Source organism: Oratosquilla oratoria, chromosome 26 (genome assembly GCF_046742065.1).
Source record: "Oratosquilla oratoria isolate Oo_2021 chromosome 26, ASM4674206v1, whole genome shotgun sequence".
Taxonomy (NCBI): Eukaryota; Metazoa; Arthropoda; class Malacostraca; order Stomatopoda; family Squillidae; genus Oratosquilla; species Oratosquilla oratoria.
This window is the reverse complement of record NC_134802.1, coordinates 55413474-55432578: the sequence shown is the minus strand read 5'-3', so window position 1 is coordinate 55432578 and position 19105 is coordinate 55413474. Positions and strand designations below refer to the sequence as shown.

The 19105-nt window shown below is 40.4% G+C and overlaps 1 protein-coding gene across 1 annotated transcript in view; it reads left to right on the top strand.

Annotated features, from left to right (window-relative positions):
- Positions 1 to 19105, top strand: part of LOC143039610 (ferritin-like) — a 52790-nt gene that overhangs the window by 14035 nt on the left and 19650 nt on the right. The window contains exon 2 of the mRNA XM_076209869.1: positions 3639 to 3696. Within this exon, the coding sequence (XP_076065984.1) occupies positions 3639 to 3696 (58 nt within the window). The remainder of the gene's footprint in view (positions 1 to 3638; positions 3697 to 19105) is intronic.

Genomic DNA, 19105 nt, shown 5'->3' with positions numbered 1-19105 from the left:
GTTGTCAACTCTCCCAAGTCCCGTGGCATTTCACTTTTGCATGAATATAAATGTTTCTCTATGGGTCCCTTCCCTGGAAGCACAACATTCTATTAATTTGATCTATTTTGGTATACTGTCTAAAACTGTCGCAGTGCGTGGAACCACAACGTCAACACGTCTATGGAATAATATGACGTCACTCGAACTGCAGTGGAGAGGGGAACCGAAATAGTCTGGGTAGGGGAAGGGACCGGTTGAGAAAGATATTTGTCTGTGACGTCAATCTGGTTAAGAATGCATCATCCTGTTCACAGGAACTCGGCGTGTGAATTCGTCCATCGAAGTACAAATCCCCTCTCATATTTCTTTTTTCTTTTTTAATATAAATACTTCTGTAATCGTGGTCGGATATAGCAAGATCCATAGAAATCTAACTGCAGCAGACCTTGGGATAATCAGGGCAAGGATAGCTGTATTTCCCTGGTTCCCTCCACCATGTACAGTGAAAGTCAAAACTATCTTCCAAGGTTTGTCTGAAGAAGGATACATGACGAAACATTATGGGATTTTTTTGAGTCATTAGCGGGTTCTCATAATGTTTCGCCATGCTTAAGCTATGTTAGGATAAGCCTGGGAGGATAGTTTAGTCTCTTACTATACTACGTCAAGTCGTCAAGAAAATCATTTTCTCGTTTTTATTACGTATATACTCAATAAATCACGCTTAATCACGTATACCTGAAACAGCGAAGGCCATTTAGGTTGCCATAAGCTAAAGACTTTGTTCTTTGCGAATGTCCCTTGTCTTTTGCGTCACAGTAAGACCACTAAGAAACTTTCGAAGAATTTATTGACTCAACATGAATGTCACTTGATGTGATGCCATGTGTATTTCGTCACACAAACTCACTCACGTCATATTCAAAAAATTTAATGTTAACTACCTAAACATTCTACACTGACTCTATGTATATATTATCTTTTTATGAAAAGTTGTGAGTGATGCATATAGGTAGTGTCCTTTGCATGCACCGACAAAATACCTGGAATGTTTCAGTGGTGCGCACATAGAATATTGATCTGTTAGCTGGATGGTTCACGTACATAGGATACACGCTGGTTCAGTAGCACATCACTATGAGATATGGACCTGGAGTAATGCACGTACATATTTTTGTTTGTTTGTTTGTTTATATATTTATTTACTTGTTTGTTTACGGCTGCAAACATATTTTAGTCAGCCTAAGAAAGAATATAGACCCTCTAGTACTGAACCGAGCCAGGGTTCAATCTCCAACGGTTCTCTGTGTTTGTGTATATATATATATATATATATATATATATATATATATATATATATATATATATATATATATATATATATATATATATAATAAACACTCGGCTCGTCGTTACCTACCACAACAGTCCAGGCTCATAGGGTAAAGGTGCCTTGCGTTAGTACTTGTGCCAGTCACCAAGGTTGCTCCAAGATTGCCTTGGGCTTCCTCACGTGCATAAGGAAGTTGTCAGGCAGGTCACGGTAATGCATGGATTATTGTGTTGAATCTATCTTGGTCTCCTGCCAATGCCGTTTATGGATTTGCTTGTTCTAGATTCGTCGCGTGTAACCATTCTTAGGTATATAATTATTTTGTATTGTATAAAGCATCAATTATATTTTCTTGTTTATTAGTTATATAAAAAAAATATTATTCGTATTGAGTATTTGGTATTAATTTGCTGCTTTGTTATGGCTTATGGAACCTTGTATGCCTTGATCGGGCTAATTACCAACGCTAAAAACCGATGACTCATTCTTGTTTTGGCTGTGCAAGTACATGGAGTTAAGGTTGCCATTGTAGTTTAAAAAATGTACAATTTATCTTTTATATGTTCCAACCGATGCTTTGCTTGCTTTGGATATTTGTAGAACCAACCGAGTTGGAATGTTGGATATTTTGGTATCAGTGTAGACCGCACGCAATGAACCAGAGGAAGCCAGAGGTGCCTATCAACGCCAGATAACTCAATTCGACGCAGGCATTTGCTACTTCCAATTCTACTTACATAGAAAGTAGTGGAACTCGTGGTAAGCATTTATTGAGAAGCATTACCTTGTTTGGAGAGTGATAAATGTGTTCAATTAATATGCTACGAGACACTCGCCTCTTATGTCTAACAACTAATGCACCAAACGTATTTTAACAGTATATTTTCAAACATTCTACAATACTAGAATTACAAAAATAACAAGAATACAAACGGTATTCATCTTTCATTAGTTACCATCTCACAGAAATTATTTAAGGGATATTCACTGGCAACTTCCAGGTGGGCAACGGTTGGGAGCCAGTTCACCTTAGCAAAACTTGAGGTTATCATGCACAACCCACGCCAGAGCTGTCGTGTTGCGCAGATAGATTTAGAAGTAGAGCAAGATTTCAGTAGACGGTTAAAAGTAACAACAAGTAAATTTAGACAAACGATAGAATAATATTAATGTTACAATTGTTCTTAAGTCCCAAATACGTTCGGAACCATACATCTCAAGAACCCACGCGCATGCAAACACAACTACCTCAGAAAATATGTAGAATTTGGGCGTTGATTCTTTGTCGAGTGGTGATCGACTCGTGCAAGGGAGAAAATGATAGTGTGCATCAACCATCACTCATCTGCAGTGACTTGCGATATCTGTAGCGTATCTTGGTTGGCGCAGCAAAGGGAAGCACATTCGCAATCTGCAGATTCTTGAAGTTCGACCTGTCCATGTTGATTTCAGCCATCCTCATGCAATTCAACAATAAATTCAAAATTAGTTGATTATTTTTAATAAGTGACAAAATATTCAGCATTGTTGTTCCGGTAAACATGTGAATATGATCGATGAAATTCTGATATGCACTTGAAATATCAGATACCCGGAAGACTGTTGCTGGATACGGAAGTGAGTGTCCAATCATGTGATCTCAAAAAACGCGGGAGAATTGATAATGAAGCTACAGCATCTTACTTCTCGTTCTCGGAAGTTTGAGTGGTTCTATGTTTCATTTATATTCTAGTCGTTGCTTACACCCACGTATCTACGCATTATTAATTATAGGAAAAGAAACTCCATTACGAACTTAGATTAGATATCCCATGTGTAGCTACACAACCAGTGAAGGATGCTTTTTATTGAAGAAGGTTTTAGCGAAAACAAAGAAATCGGGCAATAATAGATAACCAATATAATGATATTCAATTGTTTGGCATGCTTTGCACAAAATCCTTGTATAATAACGACGCAGATCTCTGCAGTCATAAGTCGTTTGATTTACAAGATGGTAACGGACGACGGAAACAATGCCATCTAATTTATTATTATTATTGATATTATTATTATTATTATCAATACCATTATTGTTGTTATTATTATAATTATTGTTATTATTATTGTTGTTGCTGCTACCACCACTACTATTGCCATTCATCTTACGTACCAGCATCCTCTAATTTGTAATGTTCCCTCGCAGAAGCGGTTAGCCATCACCACCTACCCCACCCACACCCTTCATACCTGCCCTCAAAAGCTCAAGGTTGAGTCAACCACACCAGAACTGCCTGGGTTAATCTCGGTGGTATTGATTGTACTGTACTTATTCCATTCCAAGGGCTGTCTGTCTCGATTCATCTCCATCGCCACGATACTGTGACAGGACCTCAGTCAAGGTAATCGTTTGCAATCATTCATGCTTCTGCCACAATTTTCTTTGTGTCAAAATGTCATTTCTCCTCTTTTAAGTCAGCCTGACTCTAAAGGTGAAATATTCATTTTTAAGTGAGATATTCTATAGATTATGCAAATTGTAGAGTATGCAAGATTGTAATTGTAGAAAGGTTGATATGCCAGTAGACTGTGATTCCAACCTCTTCCCCACCTCTCACGAAACCCCACCCCTCTTAATTAAAGGGATCCCTGTAGGAGTTATTGACTTTGTCATGCAATTGACATTTTACGGAAGTCACGCAGGATTAGAGACTAGACTCCACTCAAATAAACTATATATATATATATATATATATATATATATATATATATATATATATATATATATATATATATATATATGTATATAATTAAATAACCAAATACTGGCCGCTCTGAGCCTGTACTCTGAGGACCATTTTCAAAACCCGGAAAACCCTTTCAGTTACTTCAAAGGTTGCAGCCCTGAGAGGCTGACGCTCGGTCGTCAGACTAGACCCAAGATTTCTCTTTTTTTTTTCATTTAAACTGTTTCTCACATTTTTCCACACACAGAGCTGAGAGTGGCGATTGCAATCTTCTCCCCGCCAGTTTGAGCCGGTGACAAACAGTAAAGGTGGCGGCACGCTATTCATTTCTCGCTAGCATGCTATTTGCTTTTGCTTTTTTATTTTGAACAGAAACTACTTCGGATACGATATTTTGTTTTTCAATTGCCCAAATGTCAAATTACTCTTGCGTCACGTAGTTAGAAGCTGAATGACAAAACTAAAATAAATTAAATTCATACGAATATTAAACACATTGTAGAGATGTCCTTATAAGTCTAAGATATTATGATCGACGTCGTTTCTACTCAAACGAAGAAGTAGCAAGAGCAATGCTAGCCTAGTCTCCCGTCACCTTAATACAACACAAATACGAGTCTAAAGTTTCTTCTCGGAGAGAACTGTGTGTAAATAATAATAATAATAATAATAATAAAAGGTTTATTTCTATTACAGTGGTACACTGACAATATTACATTGGAAAAGTTGATTAAAGATATAAAACTTGGAATATATACATGGAGCAATTTTACAATGAGTTAATTATGTGCACAATAGATGGGATAGCACTGTTTTTGTAGCGGTCTGTCCTTGGCGCTTTGATTGGTATGAGTCTATTTATGTGTCTAGTGGCGTGGCGAGTTGGTGGAGCATCAGGAGGGAGGAGGTGACGGTGTCTAGGGTGGGAAAGCAGGCTTTCCCCAAATTTCCTTAATGCCTCCCCGTGCAGCTGGGACACCCTAGATAGAGTAAGGGTGGTAAGAGCATGGTCGTAGCTGCTGTACTCCACGCCCAGGATGATCCTGCACGCTCTCTTTTGTACCCTCTCCAGCTTTTGTCTCTGTGTGAGGGTAAGTGAGCTGCACCAGGCTGGTGAGGCATACATGAGGGTGGGGAGTATGAAAGTTTTGTAGACCTCCTGTAGCTCAGATGTAGGTGTTCCTAGTGATTTTAACCTACTCAGCATATACAGTTTGTAAGACGCTGTCCTGACTATATTGGTGATATGTTGGTTCCAATTTAATTGAGCATCGAGTGTGATGCCCAAGATCTTGGTGGATTGCACCAATTGGAGGGGGTGGGGGCCCAATGAAAGTTGTGGAGGAGGTACTGCTTGGGTGGAGGTACAAAAGTGCATCACTACGGTCTTGTTGGTGTTGATTGTGACGTTGTTTTCCGTCCACATCATGAGCTTGTTCAGGGTGTTTTGTAGTGGTGCGTAATCAGGCCGCCTGGTGTTGATGGGGATGCCTACGGTGCTGTCATCCACGTACTTCCATCTGTGAGGAGTGTCCATGAGGGCGTCGTTGATAAGGATGAGGAAGCATAGGGGACCCATTTTGGTACCCTGGGGGACCCCACAAGTTAAAGGGAGGAGGGGGGAAGTTGACCCTTGGTACCTGACCGCCTGCCGTCGTCCGGTGAGGAAATCTGCCAGCCATGCTATTAGGTGGGGCTGGATCCCCAGTTGGATGGCTTTGGAGAGAACAACATTGTGGTCAACAAGGTCAAAGGCCTTCCTGAAGTCTACAAAGGTAACAGCTAGGGATGTGTTACGCTTGTCTAGGTTGCTGTGAAGGAAGTTGAGTAGGTCAATGAGACAGTGAGTGGTAGAGGAGGATTTCATGTTGCCAAATTGTTGTGCATCTATTGAGTGTTTTATTTTGCTGTAAACGGAGTTAAAAACCAAATCTTCACATATAAGGCTTGGGATAGGGGTGATGGCGATGGGCCTAAGGTCACTTAGTGATTGTGGGCTGAGGGTTTTGGGGATGGGAGTAACATATGATATTTTCCAGTCGCTGGGGCAGGTGTTTTGGCTTAAAGAGGCATTAATTATGGAGGAGAGTGGGAGGGCAAGTTCAGGGGCAAATTCCTTGTAGATTTTAATAGGAAGGTCAGAGGGGGTTGTGGATCTATTTTGTTTGAGTTTACCCAGCTTAGTAGCTACGTCGGAAACTTGAACTTGAATGGGGGGTGAGGGGGAAGGGAGGTAGGCAGGTAGGCGGGAAGGGTCGAGAGGGGGTAATGTCTGACAGATAGAGGCGAAGTGGGAGTTGATCTCCTGGGCTGCTAGGTCAGGTGACAGGTGCGAGATGCCCTGATCTTGCTGAACCACTGAGTGTTATTGCGTTGCTGTTTGAGGTGTTGCAATTTGTTTGGGTAGTAAGAGGATTTGGCGGTAATGATCTCTCTGATGACCTTATTCCTCAGGAACCTGAACTGGGCTCGGTCGGTGTAAAATGCCTTGTTGCGTTGTTTGATGAGACGTTTGATATGTGGTGTCATCCAAGGAGCGTCAGAGTGATGGACAGAGAAATCCTTTACAGGGAAGAAGTGGTGAAAGGCCTCAATTGTGGTGGTGGAGTAATTTGTCCACTTGGTCTCCACGTCTTCAACGTTGAGAACCTCTGGCCAGGGATGTTCCACTATCCACCTGCCAAATTCCCTCATGGCGGAATCAGGCATAGGGCGGTGCTGTCTGGTTACTTTAATCCTGTGAATGGCTGCACTAGGGGCTGGGGACCATTGGATGGTGAGGTGCGTGCTCTTACCGATGGGGGGGAGAGGTCTGGGGGTAGAGTACAGCTGCGCCATGTCAGTCATAATTAGGTCAAGGGTTGTTTGGTCGTGGGTGGGAAAGGTCACTACCTGCTTGAGATTTAAATGGTGTAAAATATCACTAGTGTCCAGACGATTAAAGTCCCCGCACACAACTAATTTGGCAGCAGGAAACCTTAAGCGGAGGGAGTCAGCAGTTTCAATGATGTGATCGTTGAGGAGAAGGGCAGTGTTGGCACGAGGAGGGTGGTATATGACGCACATTATAATAGAGGCGGTGTGGCGGGGATGGAAACGGGGGGTGAGTTTGACCCATAAAGCCTCGACTCCCTCTGGTATGTCAACCCTAAGGTGTGAGGGGTTGAGGTCAGCTCGACAATACAATGCCACACCACCGCCTCTGCGGTTTACTCTGAGATGGTGAAAAAGTACAAAATTTTCTATGTTACACACTTCGGGAATTATTTGCCACGCTTCCGTAATTGCCATCACATCACAGCCTGTGGAGCGCACTAATTCAATCACTTCTTCCATTTTGTTGGCTAATGAGGTAACATTAGATAGTATGATGGAGGGTAGGCTGTACCAAACGCGTGGAACTTCATTGAGAATTCGTTGTCTTGGCTCGACTTTTCGTTTTTTGGTTGCACTTCTTTTATTTGTAATCACAGGCACTGTTCGGTGAGTGGGGGGAGGGTGGAGGAGGTGTTCGAGGACTGTTCCCAGCCACCACTGGGCGACGAGTTATCGACGCAACAATTTAACAAAATTGACAATCCCTCTGAACAGCTCCTCTTGTTAGATTTCTCCTTGGGATTTCCTTCTATTCTGAGCAATATTGTCCCCCCAAGGACAGAAACTGTTATGATTGACGACAACAACGAAAGGAAACCCCGTCAGCCATGACGACGCACGTGGTATATTTGATTCTGGCTAACTCGAGATTATTCTGTTCGGTTGAATCCAGGACATCGTAGTAATGAATGACAACTTTCGTTGTTCTTATTGTGACTGCACCATTGGAGTCGTCCATCTCAAGGGTGCGATAATATACCCATTTGACTTCTTTTCCATATTTTTTTTCCAGAACACATCAATCCATGCGATTCACCATGGTCTTGGATCACGTGTTGGACTCGTGATCGTCAGCTATTTCCTTTTTGGAAGAGAACTCACATATGACCGATATATGGGTAATGTTGTGACCTTACACGCACACACACACACCCAACTCCCCGCCCACGAGAGTTGGAGTAACGACTCCCACCGCAGTGATACTGAAATTATTTCACCCCTGGGCGGGACTCGAACCCGGACCACCGTACTACCACTGCGCCATGGAGTCGTGTATTTCAGTCCATTTGTTGTGGATCTTTTATCAGTCCAAGGAAATCACCTGACGACAGCTAGAACAATGGCACATAAAAACGTTGCGGCAATTAAATGTAATCAAGAAAATTTGGACAGATTTGTTCTTACGGATTGCTGTAATAAGGTGATTATTTACACAATACGAGTGAGGAAACTACGATGTTAGGAGCTTAGAGTGAGGAAAGACTTGCAGCAGAATAATAATAATGATAATAATAATAATAAAAGTGTTGAAACCAGAGGTGGGTGGAGTAAACATGAGGGGACGACCAAAATGAGATGGATAGATGGGGTGAAAGGAGTGTTGAGCAGGAGGGGAATGTCTGTTGAGTAGGGAAGGGAGAGGGCAGGGGATAGGTGCGAGTAGAGAATAGTTGTGCGTGGATGATGTTTTAACGTAGCCTGAAGGGATTTCTCCCCGTCTTTCTATTTTCTGCATGAGAGGACGAGGAACGAGGGTAGCCGTGGAAATGAAGCTGCTGGGTCCTACTGTGGGTGTGCTGTGTCTTGCTGCATCGCCTCTGACCAGGAGACAGTGATGGCCCTTCATCCACGAGGAGCATATATGAGAGGGGAACAGTGGGTAGGAGTAGGAGTGAGTGAGTGCCGTGGCTGGCTACATCCTTGTAAAGGTGAAGAGGTTCTTGGGATATAGAGAGGCCCTCACTTCAAGACAGGTATTTTGGGAATCCTCTGCAACTATCGTCGAGCTGGAGTGCTAAGCGGCGTCTAATTCCACCTCACTGAGGTGTACTTCATACCTGAAGTTTACTTCACATTCTTTCATGGTAATATAGACAGAAACTCTCGGGGACCACTTCCAACTAGGCAACACCCAATTGCGCCCCTCAAAGGCACTAAATGTTAATAAAATTCAAGCATATCTAATGCCGATCCTTGTCGTGATCATGTTGATATAATTTGTAATGATCATAATGAAATGGATTTTTTCCACCACATGAACGTTTCTTGGAGTGACGTTTTAACTTTAAATCTCATAATATAAATATGTGTGATTTGCAGATTTTTTCCTTTGGAAATAAAATTATTAGAGCAGAGGTTCCCAAACATCTGCGGAACCCTGGGAGAGAAAGCCCGAGGGGGTCCGCAACACAATGAAGGAAAGTATTTTTTTTTACTGATGAAAAAATTATATATAGCCTACAATAAAATATATATTACTGCTTCTCTATCATCAAACGATGGGAGTATGAGAATGAAGGTCTCTGTCCTTCCACTGTCAGAGTTTTGGATCTACTCAAGAACTGAACATCCTCCCCTGGCTGAGAAAGCTCTAAAATGCCTTTTACCCTTTGACACAACCTACTTGTGTGAATCAGGATTTTCTACATTGAAAGTACTCAAAACCAAGCACAGAGCACGCCTACAGGTGGACAACGATATGCGTTTGGCAATCAATAACAACAGGCCCCACATTGATCAATTGTGCAAGAGCCATCAATCCCATCCATACCATTAGACAGGATATGCCTGACAGACTGATTTGTGTTTAGTTACACACTTTTTTTATATGAAGGTACTTGGTTTATTTTGGTTTCGGTGGTGAGAGAACATACTGTAATGATCTATTATGGCAGTTTGTACTTTGTATTGAATTAAAAAAAATAAAAACTATTGAACATATTTTTTTTATTTATGCGATGCGCAGCAATAAGTAAATATTAAATGTACTACGTTGTACTGGGTAATACTGTGTATCCCGGTATGGTGTTGATAACTTTTGGTTGGTTGGAGGTCCTTGGTGTGGTCAAGTTTGGGAACCTCTGAGCTAGTGGACACAGTAGTGATGAGATGAAGACAGTCGATTAACTTGTCAACAATAGAATAGATAGATAAGATTGATTAATAGATTAATATCAGCATTGTGTTCTGGCTGGCGCCAAACGATTTTATTCGGTAGAAGGGACGTCACTAGAGTAACGTCAAGTCATACACAAAGAACTGGGAATAAAAAATAAAAAAAAAATCCACCTAAGGCAGGATTACTACATAACGATATAGTCCAAACATCACTCGACCATAAGATTAGGCTGTGTTAATACTATCTTCCACTACTACCAACAATAACATAAACAACAATGACGATAATGATAATCTACCTGTCTATACACACCAAAAACTTTTTCCATTGGGAGGTAACCAGCCAAGGTTTGCGCCACCTACACTCACCCCACTAACATCCATCTTAGCTGCTCGTGGATGAAAGGTAATCCTATCTCCCGTCCACTGTCCAGGTCATAAGCAATGCAGCAAGGCACAGCACATCCACAACGGCGACCTTCCCTCCTCGTCCATTCAGAAGCATTCCCCATTTACATCTATAATTTGCCCTTTCCCTACCATGCTCGACAGACATTCCTCTCTTCCTCAAAGCCCCTTTCAACCCATCCATCCATCTCAATCTTCCCCTAAAGTTCACTCCATTTGCCTCTGCTATTCCATACTCTTTTTTGTTTATATTCCCCCACTCATGCTTTCCATGCCCCCAAACAATCCCAATAATATTTCATCTCTATATGCAAGTCTTTTTCCACCCCAGCTCTCCTCCTCACCTCTTCATTCCCCCACCTTATCCATCCTCGTACCCCACCGTATGTCTCAGACATTTCATATCAAACACATTTAGATTCCTCATCTCTGCCTCCCTTAAATCCCAAGTCTTCTCCCCATACAATGTCGTAGGAACAGTTGCACCTTTATAATCTTCTCTTTGCATCCATTCTGAGATGCCAATTTCTCGTAACACTGTTCATTCTTCCAAGGCATTTACTTGCTTCCCTCACTCTAAAGATTACCTCCACCCCTGCTCCTCCATTCCCTACTACATGCGAGACCTTAAAACTTCCTCTAAATTGTCTCATTTAGATTTTACTTTCAACACACTGTTACTTTCTCCCCTTGTACACTTAATCACTTTGCTTTTACCCACATTTACTATCAGGTTCCTTCGATCATATACTTTCTTAACACCGTCACTCTGTCTTAGGCAATAATTATGTATATATATATGTATATATATATATTATATATATATATATATAATATATATATATACGCTATAGGCTTATAAGGTTGCCAATAGTAATAATAATATGGTAGTAATAGTGCTGATAGTAATAATAGTGATAATAACAATAATGATAGTAATTATAATAACAATACATACCAACGTGTTTTCCCTCTTACAAGGGGTAAGGTAGGACGTACACAAACACGGGGCTTGACCTGAATTGGAGAAATGACCTCAGGAAAAATGCTTAGTCACCTCGCAGGTACCCTCGGGAACCTTCAAACAAATCTGTTTGGACGAGCGAGTCCCAGGAGGCAGCGCATTCCGTGTAAGGCTGTCGTCTCCCACGAGACAATTTTCACAATTTTCCCCCCAACACTCTCCCTGTAGTATCTACAGTAGATGGGTTGTTGCAAATTATACTAAAATTCTTTTTATCTATTTATTCATTTACAAATTAATTTATCTTTATTCAATGTCTATTTGTTTATTGATTTGTTCTTTTATTGCGAAGTTTTAATTTGGTACAAGTCATCAGACATATTTACAGTGTAGTAAAAATTCAACGATTTGAGGCACCACCTACGAGCATGCGTTTGTTGACGGACCTTTGAACCAGGCTGTACAACGACACAAAAAGTGTCCTTGAGGTCACAACTGTAGCGAGGTAGGAGGGAGAGGGGGAGGGGTCGCCCCGCAGGTGCGCATGTTGGCGGGTGTGGTCTAGTCTACAAGTGTGCACGTCCCACGATTAAATTAGACTTTTTGTTTATTTATTGTGTATTTGCTATTTTTATTTATTTGTTTATTTTTGGGAGTGAGTTCCTTTCGATTGATTAAAATCTGGCGTTTGACAATAATAACATTCTTCGTCTGCAGCGTCTCTTTCAGCATCGTGGCACGCTTGAGTGATTTTTTTCTCGCTAGAGCCAGAGTTGAGAAAATACCCCGCAGGGCTTGACAACAACCCGATCCCTTTAGTGTTGCTCTACATTCGATGACATCATTCTAGATTGCACCATCTAATAGACATAAAATAAACAGATATATAAATAGATGAATGTATAAATAGATTAACAAAGAAATATATAAATAAATAAGCAAATAAAATAAAATATCAAGATCTCACATCCTTGCATTCTATAACTTCTAATTTGCTTCTTCATTCTTTCTGTCCACCTCACCTCCCTCTTCCTTGCCTTCTTAACTTCATGCTCTACAAGTACGGCCATGCACAGGCACGCTACCTCTCTCCATTGTTTTTCTTGTCTTGTTCATCTCTCACATTCCCCTCCCCACATCTTCGTCTTCGCCTATCTAAATTTGCTTCCTGCATTATTTGGACAAGTGCTACTTGTCATTCACTTTGCATACTCGTATCACCTCAAGTTTGCTCTTCCCTCTTACGCACAACTTTTTGTTGTTTGTTTAAACCTGATCATTGCACGTGTGTGTGTGTGTGTAAGTAATATCGGGCTGAAATCCATTGTCTATGAAAACTAATAGTCCCCCTAAAATTAAATATCGTTTATTTCGAACCCTTGAATATGATATATATATATATATATATATATATATATATATATATATATATATATATATATATATATATATATATATATATATATATATATATACTTAGCAATCTGTTTTCATCTTTTCCTGAATGCTGGGCGAGCTAGACAAAACCGTTAAGGTCAGCAATTCAAACTGGTGCGCGTACACAAGAATAGAAATCTTATCGAACGATCCCTTTCCCGACTTTGGATCCGGCTTAAGAATTATCACACTTCTGATCTAACCTAACTTGACCCAGCCTAACATTTTTAAACCTATCATCAGAAATAACCATGTCATAGTATGGACAACCATATCATCAAAACATCGCAAGAAAAACATGACGTCACCCGAAATGTAACGGGAAGGGATTCGAAGTAGGCGGGGAAGGGACCCACTGGAAATATATTGTTTTAGTTGTGCGGCACCTCTGAGTGTACCAATGCAGCTGCTGCAGAAAACTTTGCAACACTAATGCAGGGGGACCACTACCAAGCGTACTTGGAAAATTTCGTCCATACAAGAGTAACTATGGACTTGAAATTTATTGTTAACCCTTTGCTACGTATAGTGCTGACGCCAGCATATTTTATTCACTCAAGAGGAACCGCCTCCCATCCATGGGTTAAAAGTTATGCTTACAGCTGACCATTTTCGTGGTTAGTAAACGCGTACACACATCTCTGTGGGGAATTGAGCTTTGTGACTGAGTTTCCCTCACCAAACGAAAGGATTTTGTCTTTCTCCGATTTCTGCAGTGGAGGGAGTGGAAGAGGACAGGCAAGTGAGACAGCTTGGAGCCTCCTGTGGAGTCTGTTTGTCATAAAATACCAAACTATACAACGGCCTTTTGAGGAACGAGCTACAGACAAAAACAAGAGCCCGAGATGCTGAGGTTACTAGCCTCTTTCTAATAATAGACCTACAGTAGTACTGTATACCTCCGCGTTGATTTTCGGCTGAGATATACTATGATTTTGCTATATGAGCGCGTGTGTATATGAAGAATGTCAAATTAGAGTCTGGATAAAGCCAGACTTTTTACTCAGCGCAAAGTATTCCTGGACCCCAATTACGTATGCACTGGGTCAATAATTCAATCAATCCTGTATGTCACTGTAGAGACTCTCTTCGCGAGACGATTTAATTCAACAAAAGGAACCACTACCAACCGCCATATGAACGCCCTGCCACTTTTTAAACCATTTAGATGATAGCATGCCTTAGGTGATTCTTCCATCCCAGCTGCTCCCCTATACAAGTGGCTGATCTTCCCTTATATGGAATATACATTACATTTATGGAGTAACTTGCCTCGCTCGTTGCTTCAGAACAAGGCCGACTCCAAAGCCAACCTCCTTGTTCAATTCTTGTACCCACAAAAACCTGAGCACACGCCCGCGAAACTCCAGCGTGCTTTCAAGGTCTGTTGAATGGAGTGGTCTCACTGGAGACTGTTTATCTCGAGTTCAAAACACGGTGGGTATGGTGATCGTACAAACCAATAACAGACCAGGAATTCAGTTCAAAGAAGTGACAGCACTTGTCTCCTAAATACAACTTTCACCTTTCAGGAAAAAGATTACGAAGGAGCGAGGCATGTACTGTATATCCGCCACCACCCGTCACTATGTCGCTGCTCAAAGCCTCAAACCCTCATCAGTTCACTTTGTGAGTCGGAAGATAACAGAAGGTCGTCAGCGAAGGGGCTAAAACTATTTCAGTCAACCCTTTCGTTAATTTGACGTAGTTTGCAAATTTTATTTGGCTGAATGCAGATAGATTTAAATCATGGCAGGAACTTGTGCTGAAGGATTTAAAAGAATGAGAACTCGTGTTATCCAGAGTTCCTGTAATTTGTAGCAGTCGTGATTTGAGACTTGAATCTCGCCATAGACATGTGCATTGTAGACTTGGAAAAAATACTTGTCGCAATGTTAGTGCAATAAACTATTCAACCCATCTTCGTTTACCCTTCCTCGCCTACACTCTCATTCGTCTTTGATATTTTTAAACTTGCACCTTTGGCTGTAAGATAACCAACCGTGTGACTTTTGTATTCACCTCAACAGTTTGTACATACACCAAGCCACGCATGATTCAAAGCAACGTATCGAGGGTCTGGAGGCAGCTATGCACCATCTGACCGCAGTCTATACGCCTGATGCGATGTTGCCAAATGTAACTCCCACGTGTAATAAGACTTGGTAGTTGTGGAAGTGGGATGAGGATCTTTCATAAGGGACTGCACATTCTCCATCAGTAATTCTGATAAGATTGGTGTCACTACATACCGAATTCAGTAACCCCGCCCTTATCCCAAACAAATCGACCTTAGCCACCAACGCCTTCTTCGTTCCCAAACCAGTGCATACAGGTTTACTTGCTGAAGACAGCAGTTTCCAAATACGCGATGCATAGGCCTCAAGGCATGTCCTCACTATTTACGTATACAAAAGGTACAATGGTGCCACATCTCATCTGTAACTGCTGAGAATTACATCATCCATTGTAATTATGGTGTCACTATAGCGTGAGGTCTACCGCCGTATGTCGCCAACCCAGATGCAGCCTGAGTTCTACCGCGTGGCCTGCGTTCCTCCGGGACGCTTCACTCACCTGTCCATCAAACATGTCCTGTCCAAATACATAAAAAACGTGACCTGTCCACGTGACCTGACCTGACCTCCTATTTGTGTCATTCTTAGAAGATGTACGAAGTGTGTATCGCTAGAATAAATGTATGGAAATATATGATAACATGTTTATTTTTATATTTCCTCCTTTAATAGGAATGTTATTAGAAATCCAATTATCTATCTAAGTCATTCCTAGGATATGTACAAAATGTGTGTTTATCGCTGTAGACCTCACGCTATAGAACTAACGGGAGGTAGACCTCACGCTATAGTAGCATTGTAAATATATTATTATTTTTTCAACACACTTGTTTAATTCCAGTAGATTTGCCTGCGTATCAAAAATATGTCAACCTTATATACTTCCCAAGAGCTCTGAATTATCTTTGGCAGGCTAAGCCGGACGGTAGATACAAATAATTTTTATATAAATATATTTTTATTTTGTTGGACGTTTAGAAAACCGCAGTGAATGCGTTAGGCCCGAAGTTCCGTAGTTCTTTTTACTTACGGTACAATTTCATTGGGTCTTCGTTTCAGTTGTGTTTCAGGAATAGTAAAAATTTTCTTTCTACAACGGCGAGAGTAATGTGCAGCATGTACCGTTACCTTGCTTATTTTGATTACTATAGTGTATTTGGCCAACTATTGGCTTACTTGAGGTAATGGTTTCGCTAGTCTAAAGAGTTTCCTGCTACGCTCAGAAGGATGTTATTCAAATTTTGGGTCTCTTGGTATAGAAGTTTTGGCAATGCACATGACCACTTGTTTACATGTTGTTTGAAGCGGTCCACAGATGCATTCGTTTGGTTCTTGTGACATGCAGTCGAGTCGGATTGTTGAAAGTAGTGCATCCGTTATTTGTAGCTTTTGTCGGCGTCTGTTCTCGGCTGGCTATGTTTTTCAACTTCCAGTGCAGTACAAGACGATTCCCCGTTCCCATTTTCTTTCTGAATATTATAAGCTCAGATGATTCAGGTTTTTCCTGTAATGAAAGGTGTTGTACGCCCTGCATCCTACTTTTGAAAGTTTTCTGGATGATTTCAAGGATGGTGATCCATTGTATTCTGCATAACCGAAAGCAGTACTCCATCTTTAGTAGTAAACATGTGTTACACTGTTTTTGGCATTTTTAGGGCCCTTCAAAGCGACAAAATCATGTTCTACGAAGAAAAGTTAGTGACTCGATCAACCATTTTGAGTCCACTGCTGGAGAAAGGTCTCTCTCGTACCATTTGATTTGCACGACTGCGCCAATTTTTGCCACATCACGCTTACGAACTTAGGTCTCATCTCTACACCTCTCTCTCTCTCACTCCAGTCTCTCTCACCCAACCTGCTCTCTTTCGGTCTCTCAGCGTGATTACCATCATTGACTTCTCCATTCTTATTTGTGCGTGTCTTAGCTTTGTCTCCACCTTCGCCAGCTTCCAAGTTTCACATTCATTGATTATTGCTGGCAATTATACATTGACTAAATTTTGTGTTTGTAACACCGAGGTAGATAACCTCTCATAATTTTCCAATCAATTTACTACGCTTTTTTATTTAATTATCATGATCTTTGGTAACCTCTACCATCTGGCCTAAATAATTATACTCTTCAACTTCTTCAAGACACTCACCATCGATTATAATTTTTTTGAACTTTATTGTCGAACATTTTTTTCGTTTTACTCTGATTCATCTTTAAACCTACCTTTGAGACTTTCCTTGTTGTGATAACTCAGTTTATATTGCAAGTCTGCTGCTCTTTCTGAAATAAAATTTGTAATCGCAAATCTTATTATATTATTATATTATATATACCAAGGCTTTTTCCCCCTTACCAGGGAGGTAGCCAAAAAGGACAAGGCATAAAATCATTCCCACCCATTCCATCCCCGAAAACACTCCACACCCCTCCACCCTCCCTCCCATCTTAGCACCTCCTAGATAATCGCAAATCTTGGTAATTGAAATATTCGCCATTAATCTTGTAACTTTTCTCTTCCCAACTCAACCTTCTGAATATCTCTTTCAAGCAAGCTGTAAATAGTTTGGATGAAATTGTATCGCCTTGTCGTACTCCTTTCTTGATCTTGATATTTTATGTCTTTCTGTAGTCGAATTACAACGGTACCTTCGCATAAATATTTTCTAGAACCCTTACGATGTGTTCGTTTGTACACTGCTTGCGTAGCGAGTTTATTATTGCTATTTATTCTACCGTGTCAAAGGATTTCTCGTAATCTACAAAAGCTAAACAAGGAGGTATATTGCAGTGTGTCGTTTTCTCGATTAGTTAATTCATCGTCCGAAAATGGTCTAATTCGAGTATCCGCTCCTAGAGCCTGCCCATTCGTTTGGTTTGCTTCCATCTAAAAATTTACTTAGTCTATTTGTTAGGATCTTGGAAAATACTCCATAATAAACTAATCAGTCAGTAGATACTAAAGTCTTTTTGGTTTCTTCTTTCATGAAGTAAAATCGCTATAGCGTTGCACTGTGATTCAGGAACGCATTCTTGGCGTAAACGCTGAGCGAACTTAAAATGAGCTAATTTCCATGCGTCTTTCAGAAGATCTATCAATATGCTACCTTCACCAGGTGTTTTCCTCGTTTCATATTTTCTTTAACAACAAACGCTACTTCTTCCTTTGTAAATTCTGGTACACTACTAGTGTCTACAGATGAATTTAGTAAAATTCTCCTCTTTTTACCATCCTGTCTCTGCATTTGATGATCTCTTCGTTTCTATATTTCAACGATATAATTCATACCTGTCAAACTACTGTTGTGTCTTGTAAGATTTTGCGTTAGAGACCATAAGTAAGGTTGTCTTTGAAACTGTGATTAAACCATAAGAAAACCATATTTTTTGTCATTCAATATTTTTGTTTCAAAACAAATGCAGAATGAAAACACAATGTAAACACATGGAACAGTATGAACACCACATAATGAAAAACAGTACTGTTTACAAAGGTTTTTGTAAACAGTACTGTTTTTCAATTTGTTTAAAACAAGCACATTAAAAACCACATCGCATGCGGAGAAAAATGGTAAGATTTCCAATTTACGTCGTAAGACTTGAAATTTATAGAAATTACGTAAGACTTGCGCAAAAGACGTAAGACTTGGCAAGTATGTACAATCATGTGCTGCCTCCTAAAAGTCAGTCTGCGCTCAGCCTCTGTAATACTACTTTTACCTTTCCGAATATTTTCCTTTATTTCATTCATGTTCCTTTCTTTTCTCTAAAATCTGCCTTTTATTAATAAGCTTGTCTCTCCTGCTTTTAATCTGCTTAGTCTTTTTGATTAGGTCATTTATAACGTTGGGGGTATTTGTTTACGAGTAATTTTTTTTATTATATATATATATATATACATATATATATATATATATATATATATATATATATATATATATATATATATATATAGTTGGTGCATAAAACTTAATTATTTTTAGTGTGCCTTTTACACAGCCCTACTACACTCCAAGTTACCCTATCTGACATACTACTGAACTTGACTACGTTACCAGCAACCTTTCGGTATTTTCAAGAATCCTGTTCCACTAGATCTTTACCTTCCATTACCTTTAAGCAGAACGGGTGGTGACCATCTTGCAGCTGTATCAAGTTTTCGTCCTTCGGACTTCACTCGATCCTACGATG